The 23,811-nt window shown below is 38.1% G+C and overlaps 1 protein-coding gene across 1 annotated transcript; it reads right to left on the reverse strand.

The window, feature by feature from the left end:
* Positions 1–2,634: 2,634 nt before the first annotated feature.
* Positions 2,635–3,579, reverse strand: Or5p6 (olfactory receptor family 5 subfamily P member 6). Its single transcript, NM_001000214.1, has one exon. It carries the CDS (start codon positions 3,577–3,579, stop codon positions 2,635–2,637), a length of 945 nt encoding a protein of 314 aa, NP_001000214.1.
* Positions 3,580–23,811: the final 20,232 nt, after the last annotated feature.

Raw genomic sequence — 23,811 nt, forward strand, 5'->3', positions numbered from 1 at the left:
GAAAAATGAAGAGTAATGTATATATTTTGAGAAAATATTTGGTAACTGATATATGATTAATTTTAATATCTAGATAGCTAAGGAAATAATAGAATTTATTAGCAAGAAAAAATAATTTAGGTTTAAAGTTGGTAGAAAACTGTATGAACATTTTTCTACAGAATATGCACAAAAGAAAATGAGAATGTAGAACTTGTTAATCAGTGTCCAAAGTCATCAGGAACAGTGTAGTCAACCAAAACCTCTTGCCAACCCTGCAGTGAAATCCCAAAGGTGAAGGTGACTTGTGAAAATCTGAGGCTCTCTGGGACTCATTATTACCTGCCTCCTGTACTCCATTGTCTGGAAATTTTCTCACTCCCAGGAGCTGCGTCAAATTGCAGCAGTCAGAAAGAACATGCTCTTGTTCACTTTTCCGTACTTCTTTCTCCTCTTCAAACATGAAAATGGGAGTTGGAATTTAATCAATGAAGCTATTACTGTGTAGCTCTTTTATAAGTGGAAAAGTGGAAACTGATTTTAACAAACCAAAGCAAAAGATAAATGACAAATATTGAGAGTAGTAGTAGGGAAAACAAAGGCCCTGCACAATGTTGGCATGGCTATTAAAAGTTTTGCAAAAGCAAAAAGTAGAACCTTCATGTGATCTAACCGTGTGACCTAGCAATTCCTCTTATGGCTACACACTTAAATGAAGTTAAGTAGCAATCTACGAGGATATGCCATTCAGAAAATCAATTTTAGTTAGGATACTCAAGCTATAGAAGGAACTTATGTGTCTGTTAGTAATGGATGTACAAAAAATTAGGACACACACACACACACACACACACACACACAAACACACACACGAGTACCAGTGTGCCCCAAGTGTGCTTTCTACCTGTAGCAATATGGATGGAATTTGAGTTTATTCTGTGTAGAAAAAAATCCAAGTGCAGAATGAAAAAAAAATTTCAGAATCTCAGTCATGTGAAATTTTTTAATGTTCAAACTCAGAGAGGGCATACTTTGGTTATCAGGGAGGAAGTGTGGACAATAGATACAGAGGTTAAAGAGGACAAAGGCTATAATTATATAAAATGAAAGTCGGAAGAATGAATATAGAAAATGTGGTTCATTTACACAATGGAATACTACTCAGCTATTAAGAATGAGGACCTCCTGAGTTTTGCAGGCAAATAGATTGAGCTAGAGAATATCATCCTGAGTGAGGTGACTCGTACCCAAAAGCACATGCATGGTATGTACTCACTATTATGTGGATATTTGCCAATAAAATATAGAATATCCAAGATACAGTTCACAGAATTCAAAAAGTCACAAGCTGAAGGGCCCAAGTGAGGATGCCTCAGTCCACTTGGGAGGAAGAAGAAAACAACCACAAAGGGAGGGATAGAGGAAGGGACTGGGGAGGGAAAGGGGACAGGGTGGGAGAAGAGGGGAAAATGATCTGGTCTTGGGTTGGGGAAAAAGAAGTAAAGCCCTGAGAGCCAGGAGAATGGAAACAGGTGATGTTGGGAGTAGGAGGTTAGGAGAAACCTCCAGAATGGACCAGAGACCTGGGAGGTGAGAGCCCCTCCGGACTGAAAAGGGGGGAGCCTATATGAAATGCTCTACAGTGGGGAAAGGGAACTTATTGAATTCACTTCCAGCAGAAAGACAAGGCATCAAGTGATGGATGCGGTTGCCATTCCACAGTCAAAATTCTGACCTATAATTATTCCTGTCTGAAAGAACTACAGAGATGGAAATGGAGAAGAGCCTGAGAAAAAGAAGGTTCAGGGATAGGCCCAAAAGGGGATCCAGCTCAAGGGAGGTGGGGGCAAGGCTTACTGAGGCTGTGGATTGACCTATCATGATTGTTCTCCGAAAGACCCAACAAGCTGCCGAGTCAGATGCAGATATTTACACCCATCCAATTAACAGAAGTTGTTGATGCGTGTGCTTGAATTAGAGGAAAGCTGGAGGAAGCTGAGAAGGAGGGTGACCCTGTAAGGGGACCAGCAGTCTCAATTAATTTGGACCCCTGAAATCTCTCAGACACTGGATCACCAAGCAGGTAGCATACACCAGCTGATATGAGGCCCCTAATACATACACAGCAGAGCACTCTCAGGTCTGAGTTCAGTCAGAGAAGATGCATCTAACCCTCAAGAGACTGGAGGCCCCAGAGAGTTTCAAAGTTTGGTGAGGTGGGTGTTATGGGAACATCTTTGTGGAGACGGGGGGTTGTGGGGAGAAGGAATGAGATGTGGAACAACAGGGGGATGAACGGGGATGGGAATAAAATCTTGAGTATAAAAATAAAAGAATAAATAGATTTACAATAAAAGAATGCCTGGTGACCTACTGAACAGCAAGAGATTATTAATAGCATTTATTCTATGCTATAAATTTGCTTGAAGAGCAGGTTATAATATTTCTCACATAAAAAGATGTGAGATGATAGGTGTGCTGATTCTGTGGCTTGATATTTCATAGGTGAAGCAAAGGCACACGGCAGCAGAGTTAATTCATGAGAAGCAGTCTCGAGGACGTGAAGGATGTCAGCGTATTCAAGGGCTAAAAAGATTTAATCTTAGAGTTTGGTGTGTCCGTACAATGACACATCCCACAGAACAGCGAATTTCTCTAAGAAAATATTTTCCTGCCTATCTGTCTTTTCAGAGCACCCTTAATCTCATTATTTCTGAGACTGTAGATGAGGGGGTTCAACATGGGGATCACCACCATGTAGAACACAGACACCACCTTGTTCTGGTCTGTGGAGAAGGTGGACTTGGGCATCACATAAATGAATGTAATGGTCCCATAGAACAGAGTGACTGCAGTGAGGTGGGAAGTGCAGGTAGAGAAAGCCTTCTGTCGACCCTCGTTGGAATGCATCTTAAGAATGGTAATAAGGATGTAGATGTAGGAGATGGCTATGACAATCACTGTCACTACAATAATGGATCCAGCTGTGAATGAAGGAACAGTTGCAGAGACACTGACATCAGAACAGGACAGTTCTATTAATGGAGCAAAATCACAGAAAAAGTGATTGACGCCATTGGGCCCACAGAAGACTAATGAATAGAAACATATAGTGAAAGACCATGTGTTAAGAAAACCACCTATGTACGCAATTAGGAGCAATTGGACACAGACTTGTGTGGACATTTTGGTTGAATAAAGCAGTGGGTTGCAGATTGCCATGAAGCGATCATAAGCCATGGCAGCCAGAATGAAGCACTCGCTTGATCCAAAGAAGACAACTGAACCTAGCTGGATGGCACAACCAATGTAGGATATTGTGTGTCTTTCTACCAGGAAGTTGACAAGCATATTGGGTGTGACAGAAGATGAATAACCTATGTCAGCAAAAGCCAAGTGACTGAGAAAGAAGTACATGGGGTGATGGAGCTGGGAGGAGACTCTGATGAGAAGGATGGTGCTGAGGTTCCCAGACACAGTCACTAGGTAGATGCACAGGATGACGATAAAGAGGATGACTCTAAGAACTGGGTCACGTGTTAATCCAAATAAAATGAACTCTGTCACTGCAGTGTGGTTCCCATCCTCCAGGAAAGCCATAGGACAGTGTAGCTGCTGCCAGATCAAGGCTGTGATAATGATATTCCAGAAAGGAATTCATAAATATATCATTCTCATTAGTTCATAGGTGGAAATTATTATAAACAAATGCATTATTAAAAGTTGAACTTAAATTTTGTTTTATTGTATACTAAGGATTGTGTTCCAGTGTTTACAGATTTAAGTGCAATAAATATGTATATTTTAATATTTCTAGGTGGAACAACAGAAAAACATGTTTGAAGCATGTTTGTTTTTTATTGCTTTTGTAAACATTCTTTTAATGTGATAACTAAATAATGAAATGTTTGAGAATATGCAAATATTTTGGTATATCAAACAAACAAACAAACACAAAAGGATGAAAGACAAAAATCCATATATATATATATATATATATATATATATATATATATATATATATATATATATTCAGGATGGGACACTGGAGCCTGAGTAGCAGCTCACATTTATGTCCTGCTTTCTAGATGATGGACACAAAATTACCATTTTATGCCTAATTCTATCAAAACATCCATGAAATTGTTAAGTTTATTATTCCCAATTTATTGATGAGGAAAGTAAGATGTCTAGTAAGTTATCTAAAGTTGTCTATATGTTAATGAAATCAGAATGTGAGTCTCCAGGTTGAATTTAGTTTATTCCTTTTGTAAAGTTTCTCAAGTAAAATTACTTAGTAGTTACAATGGAGTTGAATATCTTGTAAATAGAAAGAAAATCGGTTAGATTTCAGTTCTATTGGCCAATGCATAAAAAGGTTTCTAGTTATTTACATGGTTTACAATGTCTGTCCATTAAATGTCCACAAGACATTTAAAAACAGCACTGTTATTGACAAGATAAGAAAGAAATAGAAAGTAATTTGAAATGTAATCGGTGCATAAAATTATTGTTGTAAATAATACCAATAAAATTATTATTCATCCATTTGAAATGTCAATCTATGTATGAAAAATATGACATGAATATTCAGAACTAAATTGTGATCTTGTATATTTGTCTGTATTCAATAGTATTTTCACATAATATTATTTAACTGCCGCATATTGGAAGAAAAGAATTTGAGTTTCGGCTCAGTGTACTAGTGAATATATTTGGATACTAGACAGTTAAAATGTGAACTTAGGTTTACATAGCTAGGGGCCAAGTTGACTCCGAAGATTCTTGCCTTCATATCCTACTCATTATCCAAAGTGTCTAGTTGTCTGCAATGCTGGAGGAGATTGAATAATATACAAAGTAGGTTTTTCTAGAAGATATTTTGATATAGTACTGGCAATTTATTTCAATGACAGTAATTTTAACACTATATTTGAGTGCTAAGTTTAGATGCTGTTAAACCTATGTAGAATTCTGATATTATAGTTGTATAAATGAGGAATATTGATAAACTGAATTATGCCTATCTAGCCACACTAATTCAATTTAATTCCACTTAATTTAAAGAAAAACTTTAAGTCAGTGAAAGATGCTAAGTGAATACAGAATTGTGTTTACACTTTCTAAGTGATAGCTTGTGAACACAATTTTGAAGAACACATATACATATTTTCTATAGTAAAGGGAAACCAATTAATTCACAAATTCCTAAATCTCACCTCTTGAAATCAGAATCGGCCCAGACTGCAGACAGAAAGCCAAAGTTATGATCATACAACCCTAAGCTTTCTTTTATTGTTATTTTTGTTAGAAGATCTCCCCGATGAGTCTAGAGAATCAAAAGTGACTTGGAACACACCAGGGATCATTATAAGAATCTCTAATGACTATTGTTTATTTCATGCAACTGTAACACACGTACAAGTAATCTTCAAGGACTACATTAATCCTCATTTTGTGTGTGTGTAAACACAAATATACTCTCATTTGTTAGTTATAAGAAATATAACAAATTATCTGAAAGATAAAAAGGTTGATGTTTATATCAGTATTTCAGATTAATGGGTACTCAGCTGCATATATAAAAGTGTAACAATGTTCTTTCACTTGGCATATGTAATTTTTAAAAAAATAATTATTTTATTAATTTTGAGACTTTTATATAATATATTGATCTTATTTACTCCAAATGCTCCCATACCCACACCCCTTCCTACCCACACAATTTTGTTATCACTATTATAAACTCATCTAGCCAATTTTATACTGACCATAGACTTCTGGGTCTGTATAGTTGACTTACAAGGATCACATCCTTCAAGAAAATTGGCTCTCCTCTCAACAGCTATCGATTTTTAATAGACTTCATTCAGGAAAGTGTAGGGCTCCACATCCACCTCCACTGTTCATGTTGGGATTTTGACTGGCTTGAGTTAGGGAAGATCATATGTATACTGTCACAATAACTGAGGGCTTATATATATAACACAAGTTATGAACTACTACTGTCTAGTACTATTGCTGTGTTTACTAAGGAAGTAAACACCTTAGGTATGACCTGAAGTTCCCACCTGCTTCTGTCCTTCCCATTCTCTTGTTTAGGCTCAGATGCTTAAAATTAATCATGTCTGTAGTCACTGGCCATTGCTTAAGAAGCTGACTGCTTTTTATGGCCTTGTCAGGAATAAGCCCCTTTGATTTTAGTACTTACATCCTTTTTAACAGTATACACTTTGCTCAATTTCTCCATTGTAATAGCTGTCTTAATTGACATTCTTATGTACAAGATGCCCTTTTTCATGATAGGCAGAGTTAGTTAATAATGTACTTTAAATTTACTCATTTTTTATCCATCAACTAATTCCATGTAGTTGAATGTCTCCTGTAAGAAACACAACCAATGGTCCAGCAACCTATCATTGCAAGTTTTGGTGCTATCTACAATTGTTTATATATCTTATTTTATCTCTGATATAAAATTGTCTCCTAAAAATTGATCCATTTCTTTTTGATTTTCCAGTTAAATGAAATGTAAGTTTTCAATATTCTTCCTGTTGATTTTCTGAATTTCATTGGTATTTTTTGTAATGTTTCTATTTCTATTTCTAATTTTATTAGTTGGATTTTCTCAGTCTCTTTTGTTTATGTGGAATAAAATCTGTTTGTTTTGTTTATCCCTTTGAAGAACGAATTCTTTGTTTCATAGTTAATTTTATTTCCTTTTAATTTCCATTTTATTAATTCCATCTTTGATCTTACTTTTTATGTTTCTTTTATTCATTTTTTCCTTTTTTTTCGGTGCTGGGGACTGAACCCAGGGCCTTGTGCTTGCTAGGCAAGCGATTTACCACTGAGCTAAATCCCCAACCCCCTTTTATTCATTTTTTAATTTAAAATCATTATTTTTTAACCTGTTATTGATTCTCGGTGAATTATGTATCATTCACCCCAATCTCATTCATTTATCCATCCCTCTATATCTACCCTCTGCTCTTGCAACTTTCTTCCAAATTAAAAGTAAAAACAAAAATAAATACATAAAAATTAAAAAATAAAAAGAACAAACCATCTTGTTATGTAAGCTGCAAATTTTCATGGTATGTTATATAGAACATCCATTTGCCCACATAACTTTACTTGCAAATATTCATCACAATGAGTCATTAGTCTTGTTTGAGGCCTTTAGCTTTGGCCACATTATTAGTATCCTTCCCAGACTCCTCTCACACACCCCATTGTTGCCCTGTGACATGTAAGTCCTGCAGCTTTGGTTCTGTAGGACCAGCACCTTCACATGCTCCAGCAGTTCATAGATGGTGTGAGGTGTTGGGGTGGGCCAATTGAAAGCCCTGGACTTTGGCCTGAGTAGTGGCTGAGTTGTAGATTCTGTTATGTCTCCTACCCCAGCACCACAAGAGCTAGTTCTCCTGCTTTTCCAAGGGAAAGGGCTAGTCAAGCTCTATTACTTGCTTTAGCTGGCAAGGGGTCATACTGGTTCTTTGACTTCTCCACCATCAGGCAAATTATCCTCCACTGCCCAGGCAAGGGTGTGGCCATTTCCCATGTGCTTCAGCCAGTGAGGGGTAGGAACATCTTTGTGCAGCCCTCAGCCTTCAAGATGGCCCCAGGAGGCAGTCCAAATCAGGGACCTCTGCACGACAGTGGTAACATGGGCCATGGACACTGACACAGACCAGTGCTAATTCAGGGTCACATACTCAGACATGCCCCACAGCAGCACAGGCTGGAATCTCACTATGGCTGCAGTGGAAGCACATGGCTATCCTTCGCCACCTCACATTTCCAGTTCCTTTTCATAGGATATAAATCACTCCCATTCTCTTGCTCTCTCAAGTCTCTGCTACATACTTGCTCATAATAATGGAGCCCACCCATCCACCAACACTTGGTGGCTTGCATGTTTCTGGGTGTCTTCAACTCCACGCTTTCTTTCTTGATCTTAATTATATCTTCCCATCTACTGATTTTGGTTCGGCATGTTCTTTTTTCAAGGCTTTAACATTTACCATCAATTTATTCATTTAAGTTATCTTTACCATGTTTTCTTTTTCTGTACAGTAGAAAATGAAGAACCGTTTCCACATTCTTTTATGGAGTCAACATTATCCTGCTACCCAAACAACCAACAATAAGAGAAAATTACAGGACAATATCTCTGATGAACACAGTCACAATATTTAAGAACAACCATTTGCAAAACAAATTCAAGAATATATTAAAAATGCTGTTCATCATGATCAAGTCAACTTCATCTTTGAGATGCAGGCTTATGTGAATCAATGAATAGACTAAAGGACAGAAACCATATGATTGCCTAGATGTATCTACATGCAGAATAAGCCTTTGATAAACTCTAACATCCCCTGATGATAAAAGTCCCAGAGGACTGACCTAGGCTCTCTGTACATATGTAACAGTTGTGTTGCTTAGCCTTCACTGTTAACAGTGGGAGCAGGAGCCTACTTTGACTCTGATGCCTACCTTTGGGTCCCTTTTCTTCTATTGGACAGCATTATCATTTGGAATACTTGATAAAGGTTAAGGCCAAGATATTAGTAAATGTGAATGGGGACATTCAAAGATCATGTAAATATAAGAAGTTAACCAAAATCAGTGCTCAGAAAGAAAAAAAATAAATATCAGGGTAAAAATTAAAAAAATGAAAATGAAAATAATACAAAGAATGATTGAATAAAACAGCTCTTCTTTAAAATTAATAAACAACATGGACAAACCCCTTTCGAACTGGCCAAAAGTAATAATGAAATTAGAGGTAAAAAGAGATACATAACAACAGACACCAAGAATATCCAGATAGCAATTAAGAACTAATTTGAAAATTTATATTATAATAGAACAAAAACTCTAGATTAAAGTGGATAAAGGGGATATAAAAGTAACTCAGAAATATATCTATGAAGTACAACAAAACTGGCCTTCTGCTGGGGCAGATCACCAGCTCATCTGCTTCCCTGACAGTCTGAAGGCATCCCAGGAGTTTGATGCATCCAGGGTAACTGGGTAACAGGCCCCACAGCCCGGAGGCCTCCCTGCAGAACAGCTAAACACAAGATAATAGTTTGACTGCTCATCTGAAGACCCAACAGTCTGAAGTCCTCCCAGGAGATCCTACAGCTGGGCAACAGATTAGTCTCTGCCTCTCTGAAGACCCCATAGCCTGAAGGCCTCTAGAAGTCATCCAGAGGAGTCACTTTCAACAGTCTGAAGGCCCTACAGGAGGTCTGTTATATCCAGGGCCACAAGCCTGTCATGAGACCTGAAACAACTCAGGGACAAAAGAGGCAGGCTCCAGACAGAGACACCCAGATGAACATACATTAGGGATAAACAGATGGTGAGAGGCAAGCACAAGACCATAAGCAACAGAAGCCAATATACTTTGACAATATCAGAACCCAGTTCTCCCACCATAGAAAGCCCTGTATACACCAACACACCTGAAAATCAGAAAGCTGATATAAAATTCTGTCTCATAAAGTTAATAGCATTCTTTAAGGAGGATATAAATGACTCACTTAAGAAATACAGGAAAACAAAGGTAAACAGGTAGAAGCCCTTAAAGAAGAAACAAATAAATCCCTTAAAGAAATACAGGAAAGCACAATCAAACAGGTGAAGGAATTTAATAAGGCAGTCCAATACTTAAAAATGGAAGTGCACATTGTAGATGTAAGCATCACCAACAGAATACAAGAGATAGAAGAGAGAATCTCAGGGGTAAAAGATACCTTAGAAGATATTAACACAACTGTCAAAGAATATTCAAAACATAAAATCTTCTAACCTATAATATCCAGGAAATCCAAAACACAAGGAAATGACCAAATCTATGAATAATTAGAATAGAGGAGAACAAAGATTTCAAGCTCAAAGGACCTGAAAACATCTTCAACAAAATCATAGAAGAAAACTTCCCCAAGATAAAGAAAGAGATGGTCATAAATGTACAAGAAGCCTATAGAACACCAACTGAATGGGACCAGAAAAGACAATCCTCTCATTACATAATAATAAAAACACTAAATGCACAGAACAAAAAGAGACTATTAAAAGCAGTAAAGGAAAAGGGCCAAGTTATGTATTAAGGCACACCTACCAGAATTACACCAGATTTTTCAACAGAGACATTAAAAGCAAGAAGAGCCTGGGCAGATGACATGCAGACTCTAAGAGAACACAAAAGTCAGCTCAGACTACCATATCCAGCAAAAGTCTCAATCAACATAGAAGGGAAAATCAAAGTATTCTAGGACAAAACCAAATTCAAACAGTTTCTATTTACCAATCCAGCCCTACAGAGGATTCAAGAAGCAAAACTGCAACACAAGGAAAAAATACGCTATACACCAAAGAAAATACAAAATATTAATCATTCCACAACAAAGCCAAAAGTAGAGAATCACATACACATAATGCCACCTATAAAAACAAACATATCACGAACTAACAATCGTCTCTCTTTAATATCTCTCAATAGTATGAACTCAACTCCCCTATGAAAAGACATGACTGGATATGCAAACAAGATCCAGCATTTTGCTGCATACAAGAAACACACTTCAATAACAAAGACAGACACAACTTCAGAGTAAAACGCTGAAAAATATTCTTCCAAGCAAATTGTCCCAAGAAAAAGCTGCAGTTGCCATCTTAATATACAATAAAGTAGACTTTCAACTAAAACTTATCAAGCAAGATAAGGAAGAACACCTCATATTCATCAAAGGAAAAGTCCATGAGGAGCAACTCTCAATTCTGAACATATATGTCCCAAATGCAAGGGCACCCACATTCATACAAGAAAATTTACTAAAGCTCAAAACACACATGGAACACCACACAATAATATTGGGAGACTAAAACACCCCACTCTCACTAATGCACTGGTGATCAAAACAGAAACTAAAAGAGACACAGTGAAAATAATAGAGATTATGAATCAAATGGATTTAACAGATATCTATAAAACATTTCACTTTAAAACAAAAGAATACACCTTGTTCTCAGCATCTTATGGTTCCTTCTCTAAAAATGATCATATAATCAGTCACAAAAAGGCCACAAGTGATATCAGAAGACTGAAATAATCCCATGCATACTATCAGATCACCATGGCATTAAAGCTGGCCTGCAATAACAACAAAACATCAGAAAACCCACATAGCCATGGAAACTGAACTACTCTTTACTCAATGATAACTTGGTCAGGTAAGAAATAAAGAAAGAAATTCAAGAATTCCTGAAATACAATGAAAATTATGACACAGCATATAAAAACTTATGGGGCACAATAAAAGCAGTGCTAAGAGGAAAATTCATAGGAGTAAGTGCCCTGGTAAAGAAATTGGAGATACCCTACACTAGCAACTTAACAGCATACCTGAGAGCTCTAGAACAAAAAGAAGCAAACAATCCAAGAGGAGTAGATGACAGGAAATAGTCAAACTCAGGGACAAAATCAACGAAATAGAAGCAAAAAGAACTGTACAAAGAATCAACAAAATTAAAAGGTGGTTCTTTTAGAGAATCAACAAGATAAGTAAATCCCTTGCTAATCAAACTAAAGAGCCCAAAGGTAGTATCCAAATTAACAAAATCAGAAATGAAAGTGAGACATAACAACAGAAACTGAGGAAATTCAGAAAATCATCAGTTCTTAATACAAAAACTTATACTAAACAAACAAACAAACAAACAAACACACACAAACCTGGAAAAGCTAGATGAAAAGGATGATTTCCTAAGCAGATACCACATACCAAAGTTAAATCGAGAACAAGTAAACTATCTAAACAGACCCATACCTCTCAACCAAAAAAAAAAAAAAAAAGCCCAGGGCAAGATGACTTTAGTGAAGAATTCTACCAGACCTTCAAAGAAGACCTAATACCAATATTCCTAATACTATTCCATATAGTAGAAGCAGAAGGTATACTACCTAATTTATTATATGAAGCCACAATTGCTCTGATGCCTAAACCACCAAGGGCTTCCCGCAAAAGAACTTCAGACTAATTTTGCTTATTAAGATCAAATCAAAAATACTCAGTAAAATTCTTGCAAACCAAATCCAAGACACATACAAATCATTTCACCATGATCAAGTAGGCTTCAATCCAGGGATTCAAGGTTGGTTCAATATAAAAAATCCATTAACATAATCCACTATATAAACAAATTGAAAGAAAAAAGTCACATGTTTGTCTCCTTAGTTGCTAATAAAAGCATTTGACAAAATACAACACCACTTCATGTTAAAAATATTGGAGAGATCAGGAATTCTAGGCCCACACTTAGACATAAAAAAAGCAATTTATACCAAAACAATGCACAATATTAAACTAAATGGAGAGATACATGAAGCAATCTCACTAGAATGAGGGACAGGAAAAGGATGCCCACTCTCCCCATACCTATTCAATATAGTACTTGAAGTTCTATCTAGAGTAATAAGACAACAAAAGGAGATCAAGGGATACAAATTGGCAAAGAAGTTAAGTATCACTATTTATATAGATCATATGATAGTATACATAAGCAGCCCCCAGAAGTTTACCAGAGAAGTTCTACAGCTGATAAACTTCAGCAAAGTGGCTGGATGTAAAATTTACTTAAATAAATCAGTAGCCTTCCTTTATACAAATGATAAATGGGCTAAGAAAGAAATTAGGAAAAGAACACTGTTCTCAATTGTCACAATTAGTATAAAATATCTTGGTGTAATGCTTATCAAGCAGGTGAAATATCTATATGACAAGAAATAATTCAAGTCCATGAAAAAAGAAATTGACGACCTCAAAAGATGGAAACATCTCCCATACTCATGGATTGGTAGGATTAACATAGTAAAAATGGCCATCATACCAAAAGTATTCTACAGATGCAACATAATCCCCATCAACATTCCATACAGTTGTTCACAGACATGGAAACATCATTTCTTAATTTCATATAGAAACAAACAGACAAATAAACAAACAAAAAACCCAGGGTAGCTAAAACAAATCTTAACAATAAAAGAACTTCTGGGGGGAATAATAATCCCTGACCTCAAGCTGTACTGCGGAGCAATTAGTAGTACAAGCTGTATGGTATTAGTACAGAGACAGGCAGGTTGATCAATAAATAGAATTGAAGACCCAGAAAAAAGCCCCCACATTTATGTAGACTTGATCTTTGACAAAGAAGCCAAAAATATATAATGGAAAAAAGAAAGCATCTTCAAAAATGCTGCTGGATTAACTGGCGGTCCATAAATATAGAAAGTAAAAATAGATCCATATTTGTCACCTTGAACAAAGCTCAAGTCCACATGGATCAAAGACCTCAACATAAAACCAGACACACCAAATCTAATAGAAGAGAAAGTGGGAAAGAGCCTTGAATTCATTGGCACAGGGGGTTTCCTAACCAGAACTCCAATCGCTTAGGCTCTAAGACCAAGAATTGATAAATGGGACCTCCTGAAACTGAAAAGCTTCTGGAAGCTAAAGGACATAGCCAATAGAACAAATTGGCAACCAACCAATAGGGAAAATCTAACCCCACATCCAATAGAGGGCTAATATCCAATATATATATATATATATATATATATATATATATATATATATATATATATATATAAACTCAAGAAGCTAATCACCAAGATAACAAACATCCAATCAAAATTGTGGTATAGAACTAAACAGAGAATTCACAAGAGAGGAACCTTGAATAGCTGAGAAGAACTTAAAGAAATGTTCAAAGTCCTTAGAAATCAGGGAAATGCTAATCAAAATGATACTGATATTTTACTTTACACCAATTAGAATGGCTGAGATAAAAACCTCAGGTGACAGCCCATGTTGGTGAGGATGCAGAGAAAGAGGAACACTCCTCCATTACTGGTCAGATTTCATACTGGTACATTTACTCTGGAAATCAATCTGGAGGTTCCTCAGATAATTAGAAATTGATCTGCCTGAAGACCCAAATATATCACAGTTGTGTGTGTACCCATAAGATGTCCTACCATGCCACAAAGGCATCTGTTCTCCTGTTCATAGCAGCCTTATTTGTGATAACCAGAAGCTGAAAACAACCCAGATGTCCCACAACAGAAGAATGGGTGCAGAAAATGTGGTTAATTTACACAATGGAATCCTACTATGCTATTAAGTATGAGGAAATCATGAGTTTTGCAGGCAAATGGATGGAACTAGAAAATATCATCCGAGTGGGGTAACTCAGATGAAAAAAGACATGCATGGCATATACTCACTAATAAGTGTATATTAGCTCTGTACCCAAATCCCGTGGGGGAGAGAGCTGGACTCTCAGAAGTGTGGAGAACCCTTAGAGCTCAGGGGAAACTGCCAATTCTGCTCACATTCTTGGCTCAAGAGGAACCTGCCTAGTGTCTTCTGGATACAGGAACATAGAAGCAGTCAGTGACAGGACCCTTCTGGTTTCTGTCTGTGTGAAGAGCTGAAAGCCAGTCACCCAGAGTACTGACACACTTGAGAGCAGAGGTAAGACTAACACTTCTGCTGCAAGTGACTTGCCTGGAAGCTTCGGGTCACGCAAACCCAGGAGCAGCTCTCTGTTCCCTGATCTGGCTGAAAGAAAACAGGTCTACAGAAGTGCTGACACACAGGCTTACAGGAGGGTCAAGCCACTGTCAGATAGCAAGACAAGCTAATACCAGAGACAACCAAATGGCAAGAGGCAAATGCAGGAACCTAAGCAACAGAAACCAACACCACTTGGCATCATCAGAGCCCAGGTCTCAGCCAAAGCAAATACTGCACATCCAAACACTCTGGAAAAACAGGATTTGCATTTAAAAATCACATCTCATGATGATGATGGAGGATTTTTTTTTAAATCAGAAAGGTATTTATTTACACAGAATGTCAACAACTAACATTAAAGACGAGTAACTGACTACATACTCTCCTTTTCAGTAACCCTCGACCTCCACTAAAATCCCATTGCAGTGTTGTACTCGTCTTGGCAATACTGGCAACAAAAAGTACATCACAATCCTGGTTCACAGACTGGACTTGGCTGCAGAGGCGGCATTAGAAAATAACATGGCGCCATGTTCCTCTGAGCATACAATTTCCTCAAGCTCAAAAACATTTGCAACTCTAGCCTACTTTTATTTTGTAGATGGTGACCAGTCTCAGGGCTTGTGGACCTAGAAATGTTTTGCTGCTTCACTTCAGAGTTTAGGAATTGATTTTTTAAATAATGCATTCACAATGATACAGATTTTTAAAGATGCATCTCTATATTAGGGTGCATTCTTTTTTCTCCATCTTTATTAAATTAAATATTTCTTATTTATATTTCAAATGTTATTCCCTTTCCTGGTTTCCAGGACAACATCCCCCTAACTTCACCCCTCCCTTTCTATGTGGGTGTTCCCCTCCCCATCCTTCCCCCATTACCACCCTCTCCCGAACAATCCCGAACTGGGGGTCCAGCCTTGGCAGGGCCAAGGGCTTCTCCTTCCACTGGTGCCCCTACTAGACTACTCATTGCTAACTATGAATTTGGGGCTCGGGATAAATCCATGTACAGTCTTTGGGTAGTGGCTTAGTTCCTGGAAGCTCTGGTTGGTTGGCATTGTTGTTCATATGGGGTCTCGAGCCCCTTCAAGCTCTTCTAGTCCTTTCTCTGATTCCTTGAATGGGGGTCCCGTTCTCAGTTCAGTGGTTTGCTGCTGGCATTCACCTTTGTATTTGCTGTATTCTGGCTGTGTCTCTCAGGAGAGATCTACATCCGGTTCCTGTCTGCTTGCACTTCTTTGCTTCATCCATCCTATCTAGTTTGGTGGCTGTATATGTATGGGCCACATGTGGAGCAGGCTCTGAATGGGTGTTCCTTCTGCCTCTGTTCTAAACTTTGCCTCCCTATTCCCTGCCAAGGGTATTCTTGTTCCCCTTTTAAAGAAGAGGTGAAGCATTTGTATTTTGGTCATCCTTCTTGAGTTTCATGTGTTCTGTCCATCTAGGGTAATTCAAGCACTTGGGCTAATACCCACTTATCAATGAGGGCATACCATGTGTGTTTTTCTGTGATTGGGTTACCTCACTCAGGATGATATTTTCCAGTTCCATCTACTTTCCTATGAATTTCATAAAGTCGTTGTTTTTGATAGCTGAGCAATATTCCACTGTGTAGATGTACCACATTTTCTGTATCCATTCCTCTGTTGAAGGGCATCTGGGTTCTTTCCAGCTTCTGGCTATTACAAATAAGGCTGCTATGAACCTAGTGGAGCATGCATCTTTGTTATATGTTGGGGCATCTTTTGGGTATAAGCCCAAGAGAGGTATAGCTGGGTCCTCATGCAGTTCAATGTCCAATTTTATGAGGAACCTCCAGATTGATTTCCAGAATGGTTAAACCAGTCTACAAGGCCACCAACAATGGAGGAGTGTTCCTCTTTCTCCACATCCTCGCCAGCATTTGCTGTCATCTGAGTTGTTGATCTCAGACATTCTCACTGGTGTGAGGTGAAATCTCAGTGTTGTTTTGATTTGCATTTCCCTTATGACTAAAGATGTTGAACTTTTCTTTAGGTGTTTCTCAGCCATTTGTCATTCCTCAGCTGTGAATTGTTTGCTTAGCTCTGAACCCCATTTTTAACAGGGTTATTTGTCTCCCTGCAGTCTAACTTCTTGAGTTCTTTGTACATTTGGATATAAGCCCTCTATCAGTTGTAGGATTGGTAAAGATCTTTTCCCAATCTGTTGATTGCTGTTTTGTCCTAACAACAGTGTCTTTTGCCTTACAGAAGCTCTGCAGTTTTATGAGATCCCATTTGTCGATTCTTGATGTTAGAGCATAAGCCATTGGTGTTTTGTTCAGGAAATTTTCTCCAGTGCCCATGTGTTCGAGATGCTTCCCCACTTTTTCTTCTATTAGTTTGAGTGTATCTGGTTTGATGTGGAGGTCCTTGATCCACTTGGACTTCAGCTTTGTACAGGGTGATAAGGATGGATCGATCTGCATTCTTCTACATGCTGACCTCCAGTTGAACCAGCACCATTTGCTGAAAATGCTATCTTTTTTTCATTGGATGGTTTTGGCTCCTTTGTCAAAAATCAAGTGACCATAGGTGTGTGGGTTCATTTCTGAGTCTTCAATTCTATTCCACTGGTCTGTCTGTCTGTCTCTGTACCAATACCATGCAGTTTTTTATCACTGTTGCTCTGTTATACTGCTTGAGTTCAGGGATAGTGATTCCCCCGGAAGTCCTTTTATTGTTGAGGATAGTTTTAGCTATCCTGGGTTTTTTGTTATTCCAGATGAATTTGCAAATTGTTCTGTCTAACTCTCTGAAGAATTGGATTGGTATTTTGATGGGGATTGCATTGAATCTGTAGATCGCTTTTGGTAAAATGGCCATTTTTACTATATTAATCCTGGCAATCCATGAGCATGGGAGATCTTTCCATCTTCTGAGGTCTTCTTCAATTTCTTTCCTCAGAGGCTTGAAGTTCTTAACATACAGATCTTTCACTTGCTTGGTTAAAGTCACACCAAAGTCTTTTATCATATTTGGGACTATTATGAAGGGTGTGGTTAAAGTCACACCAAGGTCTTTTATCATATTTGGGACTATTATGAAGGGTGTCATTTCCTTAATTTCTTTCTCGGCTTGTTTCTCTTTTGTGTAGAGGAAGGCTACTGATTTATTTGAGTTAATTTCATACCCAGCCACTTTGCTGAAGTTTTTTATCAGCTTTAGTAGTTCTCTGGTGGAACTTTTGGGATCACTTAAATATACTATCATATCATCTGCAAATAGTGATATTTTGACTTCTTCTTTTCCGATCTGTATCCCCTTGATCTCCTTTTGTTGTCTGATTGCTCTGGGTAGAACTTCAAGAACTATATTGAATAAGTAGGGAGAGAGTGGGCAGCCTTGTCTAGTCCCTGCCTTTAGTGGGAGTGCTTCAAGTTTCTCTCCAATTAGTTTAATGTTAGTGACTTGTTTGCTGTATATGGCTTTTACTATGTTTAGGTATGGGCCTTGAATACCTATTCTTTCCAGGACTTTTATCATGAAGGGGTGTTCAATTTTGTCAAATGCTTTCTCAGCATTTAAATGAAATGATCATGTGGGTTTGTTCTTTCAGTTTGTTTATATAATGGATCACGTTGATGGTTTTCCGTATATTAAACCATCCCTGCATGCCTGGGATGAAGCCTACTTGATCATGGTGGATGATTGTTTGGATGTGCTCTTGGATTCAGTTTGCCAGAATTTTATTGAGTATTTTTGCGTGGATATTCATAAGGGAAATTGGTCTGAAGTTTTCTTTCTTTGTTGGGTTTTTGTGTGGTTTAGGTATAAGAGTAATTGTGGCTTCATAGAAGGAATTCAGTAGTGCTCCATCTGTTTCAATTTTGTGGAAAAGTTTGGATAGTATTGGTATGAGATCTTCTATGAAGGTGTGATAGAATTCTGCACTAAACCTGTCTGGACTTTGGCTGTTTTTGGTTGGGAGACCTTTAATAACTGCTTCTATTTCCTTAGGAGTTATGGGGTTGTTTAACTGGTTTATCTGTTCCTGATTTAACTTCGGTACCTGGTATCTGTCTAGGAAATTGTCCATTTCCTGCAGTTTTTCAAGTTTTGTTGAATATAGGCTTTTGTAGTAGGACCTGATGATTTTTTGAATTTCATCTGATTGTATAGTTTTGTCTTCCTTTTCATTTCTGAGTTTGTTAATTTGGACACACTCTCTGTGTCTTCTCCTTAGTCTGGCTAAGGGTTTATCTATCTTGTTGATTTTCTCAAAGAACCAACTTTTGGTTCTGTTGATTCTTTGTATGCTCCTTTTTATTTCTACGTGGTTGATTTCAGCTCTGAGTTTGATTATTTCCTGCCTTCTACTCCTCCTGGGTGTATTTGCTTCTTTTTGTTCTAGAGCTTTTAGTTGTGCTGTCAAGCTGCTGACATATGCTCTCTCCTGTTTCTTTCTGCAGGCACTCAGGGCTATGAGTTTTCCTCTTAGCACAACTTTCATTGTGTCCCATAAGTTTGGGAATGTTGTACCTTCATTTTCATTAAATTCTTAGAAATCTTTAATTTCTTTCTTTATTTCTTCCTTGACCAGGTTATCATTGAGTAGAGCATTATTCAACTTCCATGTATATGTGGGTGTTCTTCCCTTATTGTTATTGATGACCAGCCTTAGCCCGTGGTGGTCTGATAGGGTGCATGGGATGATTTCTATCTTTCTGTATCTGTTGATGCCTGTTTTATGACCAAGTATATGGTAAATTTTGGAAAAAGTACCATGAGGTGGTGAGAAGAATATATATCCTTTTGCTTTAGGAGAGAATGTTCTATTAATATCTGTTAAGTCCATTTGGTTCATGACTTCTCTTGCTCTGTCTATGTCCCTGTTTAATTTCTATTTCCATGATCTGTCCATTGATGAAAGTGGGGTGTTGTAATCTCCTACTATTATTGTGTGAGGTGCAATGTGTGTTTTGATATTTACTCATCCTTTGATTTGGGAGTCTTCACTCTCTTATATACCTATTATCCTTAGGTTTGATCTTTGATCTTCTCATTGTGTCCTGGGTTTCCTGTATGTTTTGGGCCAGTACCTTTTTTCATTTTACATTACCTTTGACCCTTGTGTCGATAATTTCTATGGAATCTTCTGCTCCTGAGGTTCTCTCTCCTTTCTCTTGTATTCTGTTGGTGATGCTTGTATGCATGGCTCCTTTCCTCTTCCTCTGGTTTTCTATATCCAGGGTTGTCTCCCTTTGTGCTTTCTTTATTGTTTCTATTTCAATTTTCAATTCCTTCACTGGTTTGACCGTGTTTCCTGTAATTCTTTCATGAATTTTTGCGTTTCTTCTCTAAGCGCTTCTACTTGTTTACTTGTGTTTTCCTGCATTTCTCTAAGTGAGTTTTTTGTCTTTCTTAAAGTCCTCCATCATCATGATCAAATGTGATTTTAAATCTAGATCTTCTTTTCTGGTGTGTTTGGATATTCACTGTTTGCTTTTGTGGAGAATTGGGCTCTGATGATGCCATGTAGTCTTGGTTTCTGTTACTTGGCTTCCTGTGCTTGCCTCTTGCCATCAGGTTGTCTCTGGCATTACCTTGGTTGCTATTTCTGACAGTCGCCTGACCGTCCTATAGGCCTGTGTGTCAGGAGTGCTGTAGACCAGTTTTCCTGTTTTCTTTCAGCCAGTTATGGGAACAGACTGTTCTGCTCTCAGATGTGTAGTCATTCCTCTCCACTGCCTTTCAGCTGTTCCTGTGTGCAAGAACCAGGCCTGCCCCTACTTCTCCTATGACCCTATGCCCAAGGGGCCCAGATGGTGTTAGACTTTTTCCTCTGGAGTCAGAAATGTGGGCAGAGAGTAGTCTCTGGTTTCCCAGGTATCTCTGCCCCTCTGAACGTCTAGCTCTCTGTTCCATGGGATTTGGGTGCAGGGAGTTGTTTGACCGGGTTTGTTCAGATCTGGACATAGTCTGGACTGCAGGGCTCCTGCAGCTTGAGTACACCTATCTTCCTGTTCCCAGAGCCCCTATACAGTTTCCTCTTTGGCCAGGGATGTGGCCAAAGGTGGGTAGAAGTGGCGATCTCTCCTGCCCTGCAGTCTCAGGATTTCCCACACATCTGGGCAATCAGCTCTCTCTCCCACGGGGTTTGGGAGCAGGGAGCTGTGGGCTGGGATCAACAAGGTTCAGGCACCAACTAGAAACCAGAAGTGTCCGGTCCCAGAAGAATTTTGCTTTTGTGTGTCCTGAGTTCACCAGGCAGGTCACTTGGAGCAGAAAAGTTGGTCTTAACTCTGGTCTCAGGCATTAAGTTGCTCCTTGGGGTAGGTTTCAGCTCTCTGTGAGGGCAGCAACCAGAAGGGCCTGCCCCGCTTTCTCCCGGGTCCCTGTGGACAGGGGGCCCAGATGACACTAGGCGCTTTCCTCTAGAGTCAGAAATGTGGGCAGGCAGTAGTCTCCTCTGGTTTCCCAGGCGTGAATGCCTCTCTGAAGGTCTAGCTCTTGCTCCCATGGGATTTGGGTGCAGGAGCTGTTTGACCGTGTTAGTTCAGATCTGGGCACAATCTGGACTGCAGGACTCCTGCAGCTTTACTGCCCCTAGATGACGGAGGATTTTAAGAAAGACATAAATAACTCCTATAAGGAAATACAGGACAAGACAGCTAAACTAGTAAAAGTTCTTAAAGAGGAAACACAAAAATCTCTTAAAGAATTACAGGAAAACACAAACAAACAGGTTAAGGAATTGAACAAAACCATCCAGGATTTGAAAATTCAAAAAGAAATCACAAGGGGAGAGAACTCTGGATATAGTAAACCTAGGAAAGAGATCAGGAGTCAAAGATGCAAGCATTACCAACAGAATATAAGAGATAGAAGAGAGAATCTCAGGGGCAGAAGATACCATAGAAAACATCGACACAACCATCAAAGATAATGTAAAAAACAAAAGTCTCCTAATCCAAAACATCCAGAAATCCAGGACAAAACAAGAAGATCAAACCTAAGGATTATAAGTATTGAAGAGAGCGAAGACTCGCAACTTAAAGGGCCAGTAAATATCTTCAAAAAATTTTAGAAGAAAACTTCCCTAACATAAAGAAAGAGATGCCTATAAACATACAAGCAGCCGACAGAACTCCATAAAGACTGCACCAGAGGAGAAATTCCTCTTGTCACATAATAGTCAAAACACTAAACACACCACGCAGGCAGCATACACAGGTGATATAAGGCCCCGAACAGATATATGGCAGTGGGCTGCTGGATCTGGACTCAATCAGGGATGTACCTAACCCTTGAGAGACTTGGGTCCCCAGGGAATGGGGAGGTTTGGTGGGGTGAGGATATTCTCTTGGAGATAGAGGAGAGGAGATGTGGGATATAGAACAATCAATTGGAGGATGGACCAGGTTGGAGATAAAGTCTCTACTGGAAAAAAAGTTAAAAGAGAAATCATTATAAAAAGAACAACGAAGTTACAGTACAATAGTAATAAAAGAGTCTAGAGATGTGACTCAGAAAGTGAGTGCACTTCTTTTGCAAGCACAACTAACCAAATTTAAATTTGTCACACCCACATGAAATACTAGGCAAGGCTCTATATACTTGTAACCCCAGCATTTGGAGTGTGTATATAGACAGATTCTGAGACTTTGCTTGCCAGCTGGAATATTCAAAATATTGAACTTTTAGTTCAATGAGAGAACTAGCATCAAAAAATCAATGTTGAGAAGGCAGAGTTATATTTATAACAAATACAAAGACTCAAACAAAATGAAGGTAGCAGGCCAACCTTCCTCATAACGATGGATATAAATTTTTTAATAATATCATTTCAAATCTAATTGAGCTACATATCAGAAAGATCATTTATCATGGTCATGTGGATGAATTTGAGGGATACATGGACCATTTAACATTTGCAAATCCACAAACAAGATATCACATTGATGGACTCATGAACTAACAAACAAAAATCACATGATTTTATCAATAGCTAAAGAAAAGGCCTATGAGAAACCTTAATATTACTTCCTTATAAAAGCCCCGAGAAAACCAGAAGTCAAAGGAATATGCCCCAATACAAAAGGTTACATAGAACAAAGCTATAGCCTACAATACACAAAGTGGGAGAAAACCAACATACTTCCATTGAAATCAGAAATTAAAAGACTACTTTCTTCAATTTTATTCAGTGCTTCCTTGATGTCCTAGCTTGTGTAATGTCACAGGATAAAAAAAAAGTTACAGTCAGAAGGAAGAAGTAAAATTATCACTATTTGCAAGTAATGTGATCAGACATAAGAGGCAGCAAAAACAAAGCTAGAAAACTTTTAACTTGTAAGTACACTTTAGTACAGGTAAGCAGGACACAAAATCAGTATGTGAAAATCAGATTTTATTTTTATGAATGTGTTTATATTTTAAACTATTGTCATGATTTTTATAATTCCTTATTAAAACATGAAACATGGAAGCAGAGGGAGCAAAGGAAGGTAGGAGATTAGGAGAAGGGAGAATAGAGGAAGGCAAAATACTAGTAGGAAAGAGAAAGGGGCAAGTGTAAATAAAGGGATGGAGTGGTACAGATGAATATTGAAAGAATATACCTCTATGAAACCTATTACTATGTATAATGAATGTACACCAATGGAAAAAAATCTTGTAAATGTCCCAAATCATTGTTATGTATCAATGTTCATTAGCTATTGTGTGTCTGTTAGTAAGGTGTTGGTACCTAGTTAAGGTAATCAAAATGCCTCTTCCTAACAGATTTCCTAATAGACTGCCTTGCTAAGCTATGGAGTTCCTCTTGAACAACTATTTCTTCTGTATCTTTTATTATGCAAAATGTGGATTTGTTCTGAAACAAACAAACAAACAAACAAACAAACAACAAACAGAAGAATGATTAAACATTTGTGAGGGTTTATAGCCTAAGAGTACACATGGAGGGACCCATGGCTTCAGCTGCATATGTAGCAGAAGATTGCCTTATTCTGGCATCATGGGAGGGGAGGCTTTTGGTTCTGTGGAGGCTCAACGCCCCAGAGTAGGGGGATGCTAGGATGGTGAAGCAGGAATGGGTGGGTGGGTAGTACTCTCATTGAGGCAGGAGACAGGGGATGGGATAGGGGATTTGAGGAGGAAAAACTGAGAAGGTGGACAATATTTGAAATGTACATAAATAAAATAACCAATAAAAATTAGGAAAAATGTATAGACAAAACTGTATAGATAGAAAGGGATTTTCAAGC

Source organism: Rattus norvegicus, chromosome 1, assembly GCF_021556685.1.
Source record: "Rattus norvegicus strain SHRSP/BbbUtx chromosome 1, alternate assembly SHRSP_T2T, whole genome shotgun sequence".
Classification (NCBI taxonomy): domain Eukaryota; kingdom Metazoa; phylum Chordata; class Mammalia; order Rodentia; family Muridae; genus Rattus; species Rattus norvegicus.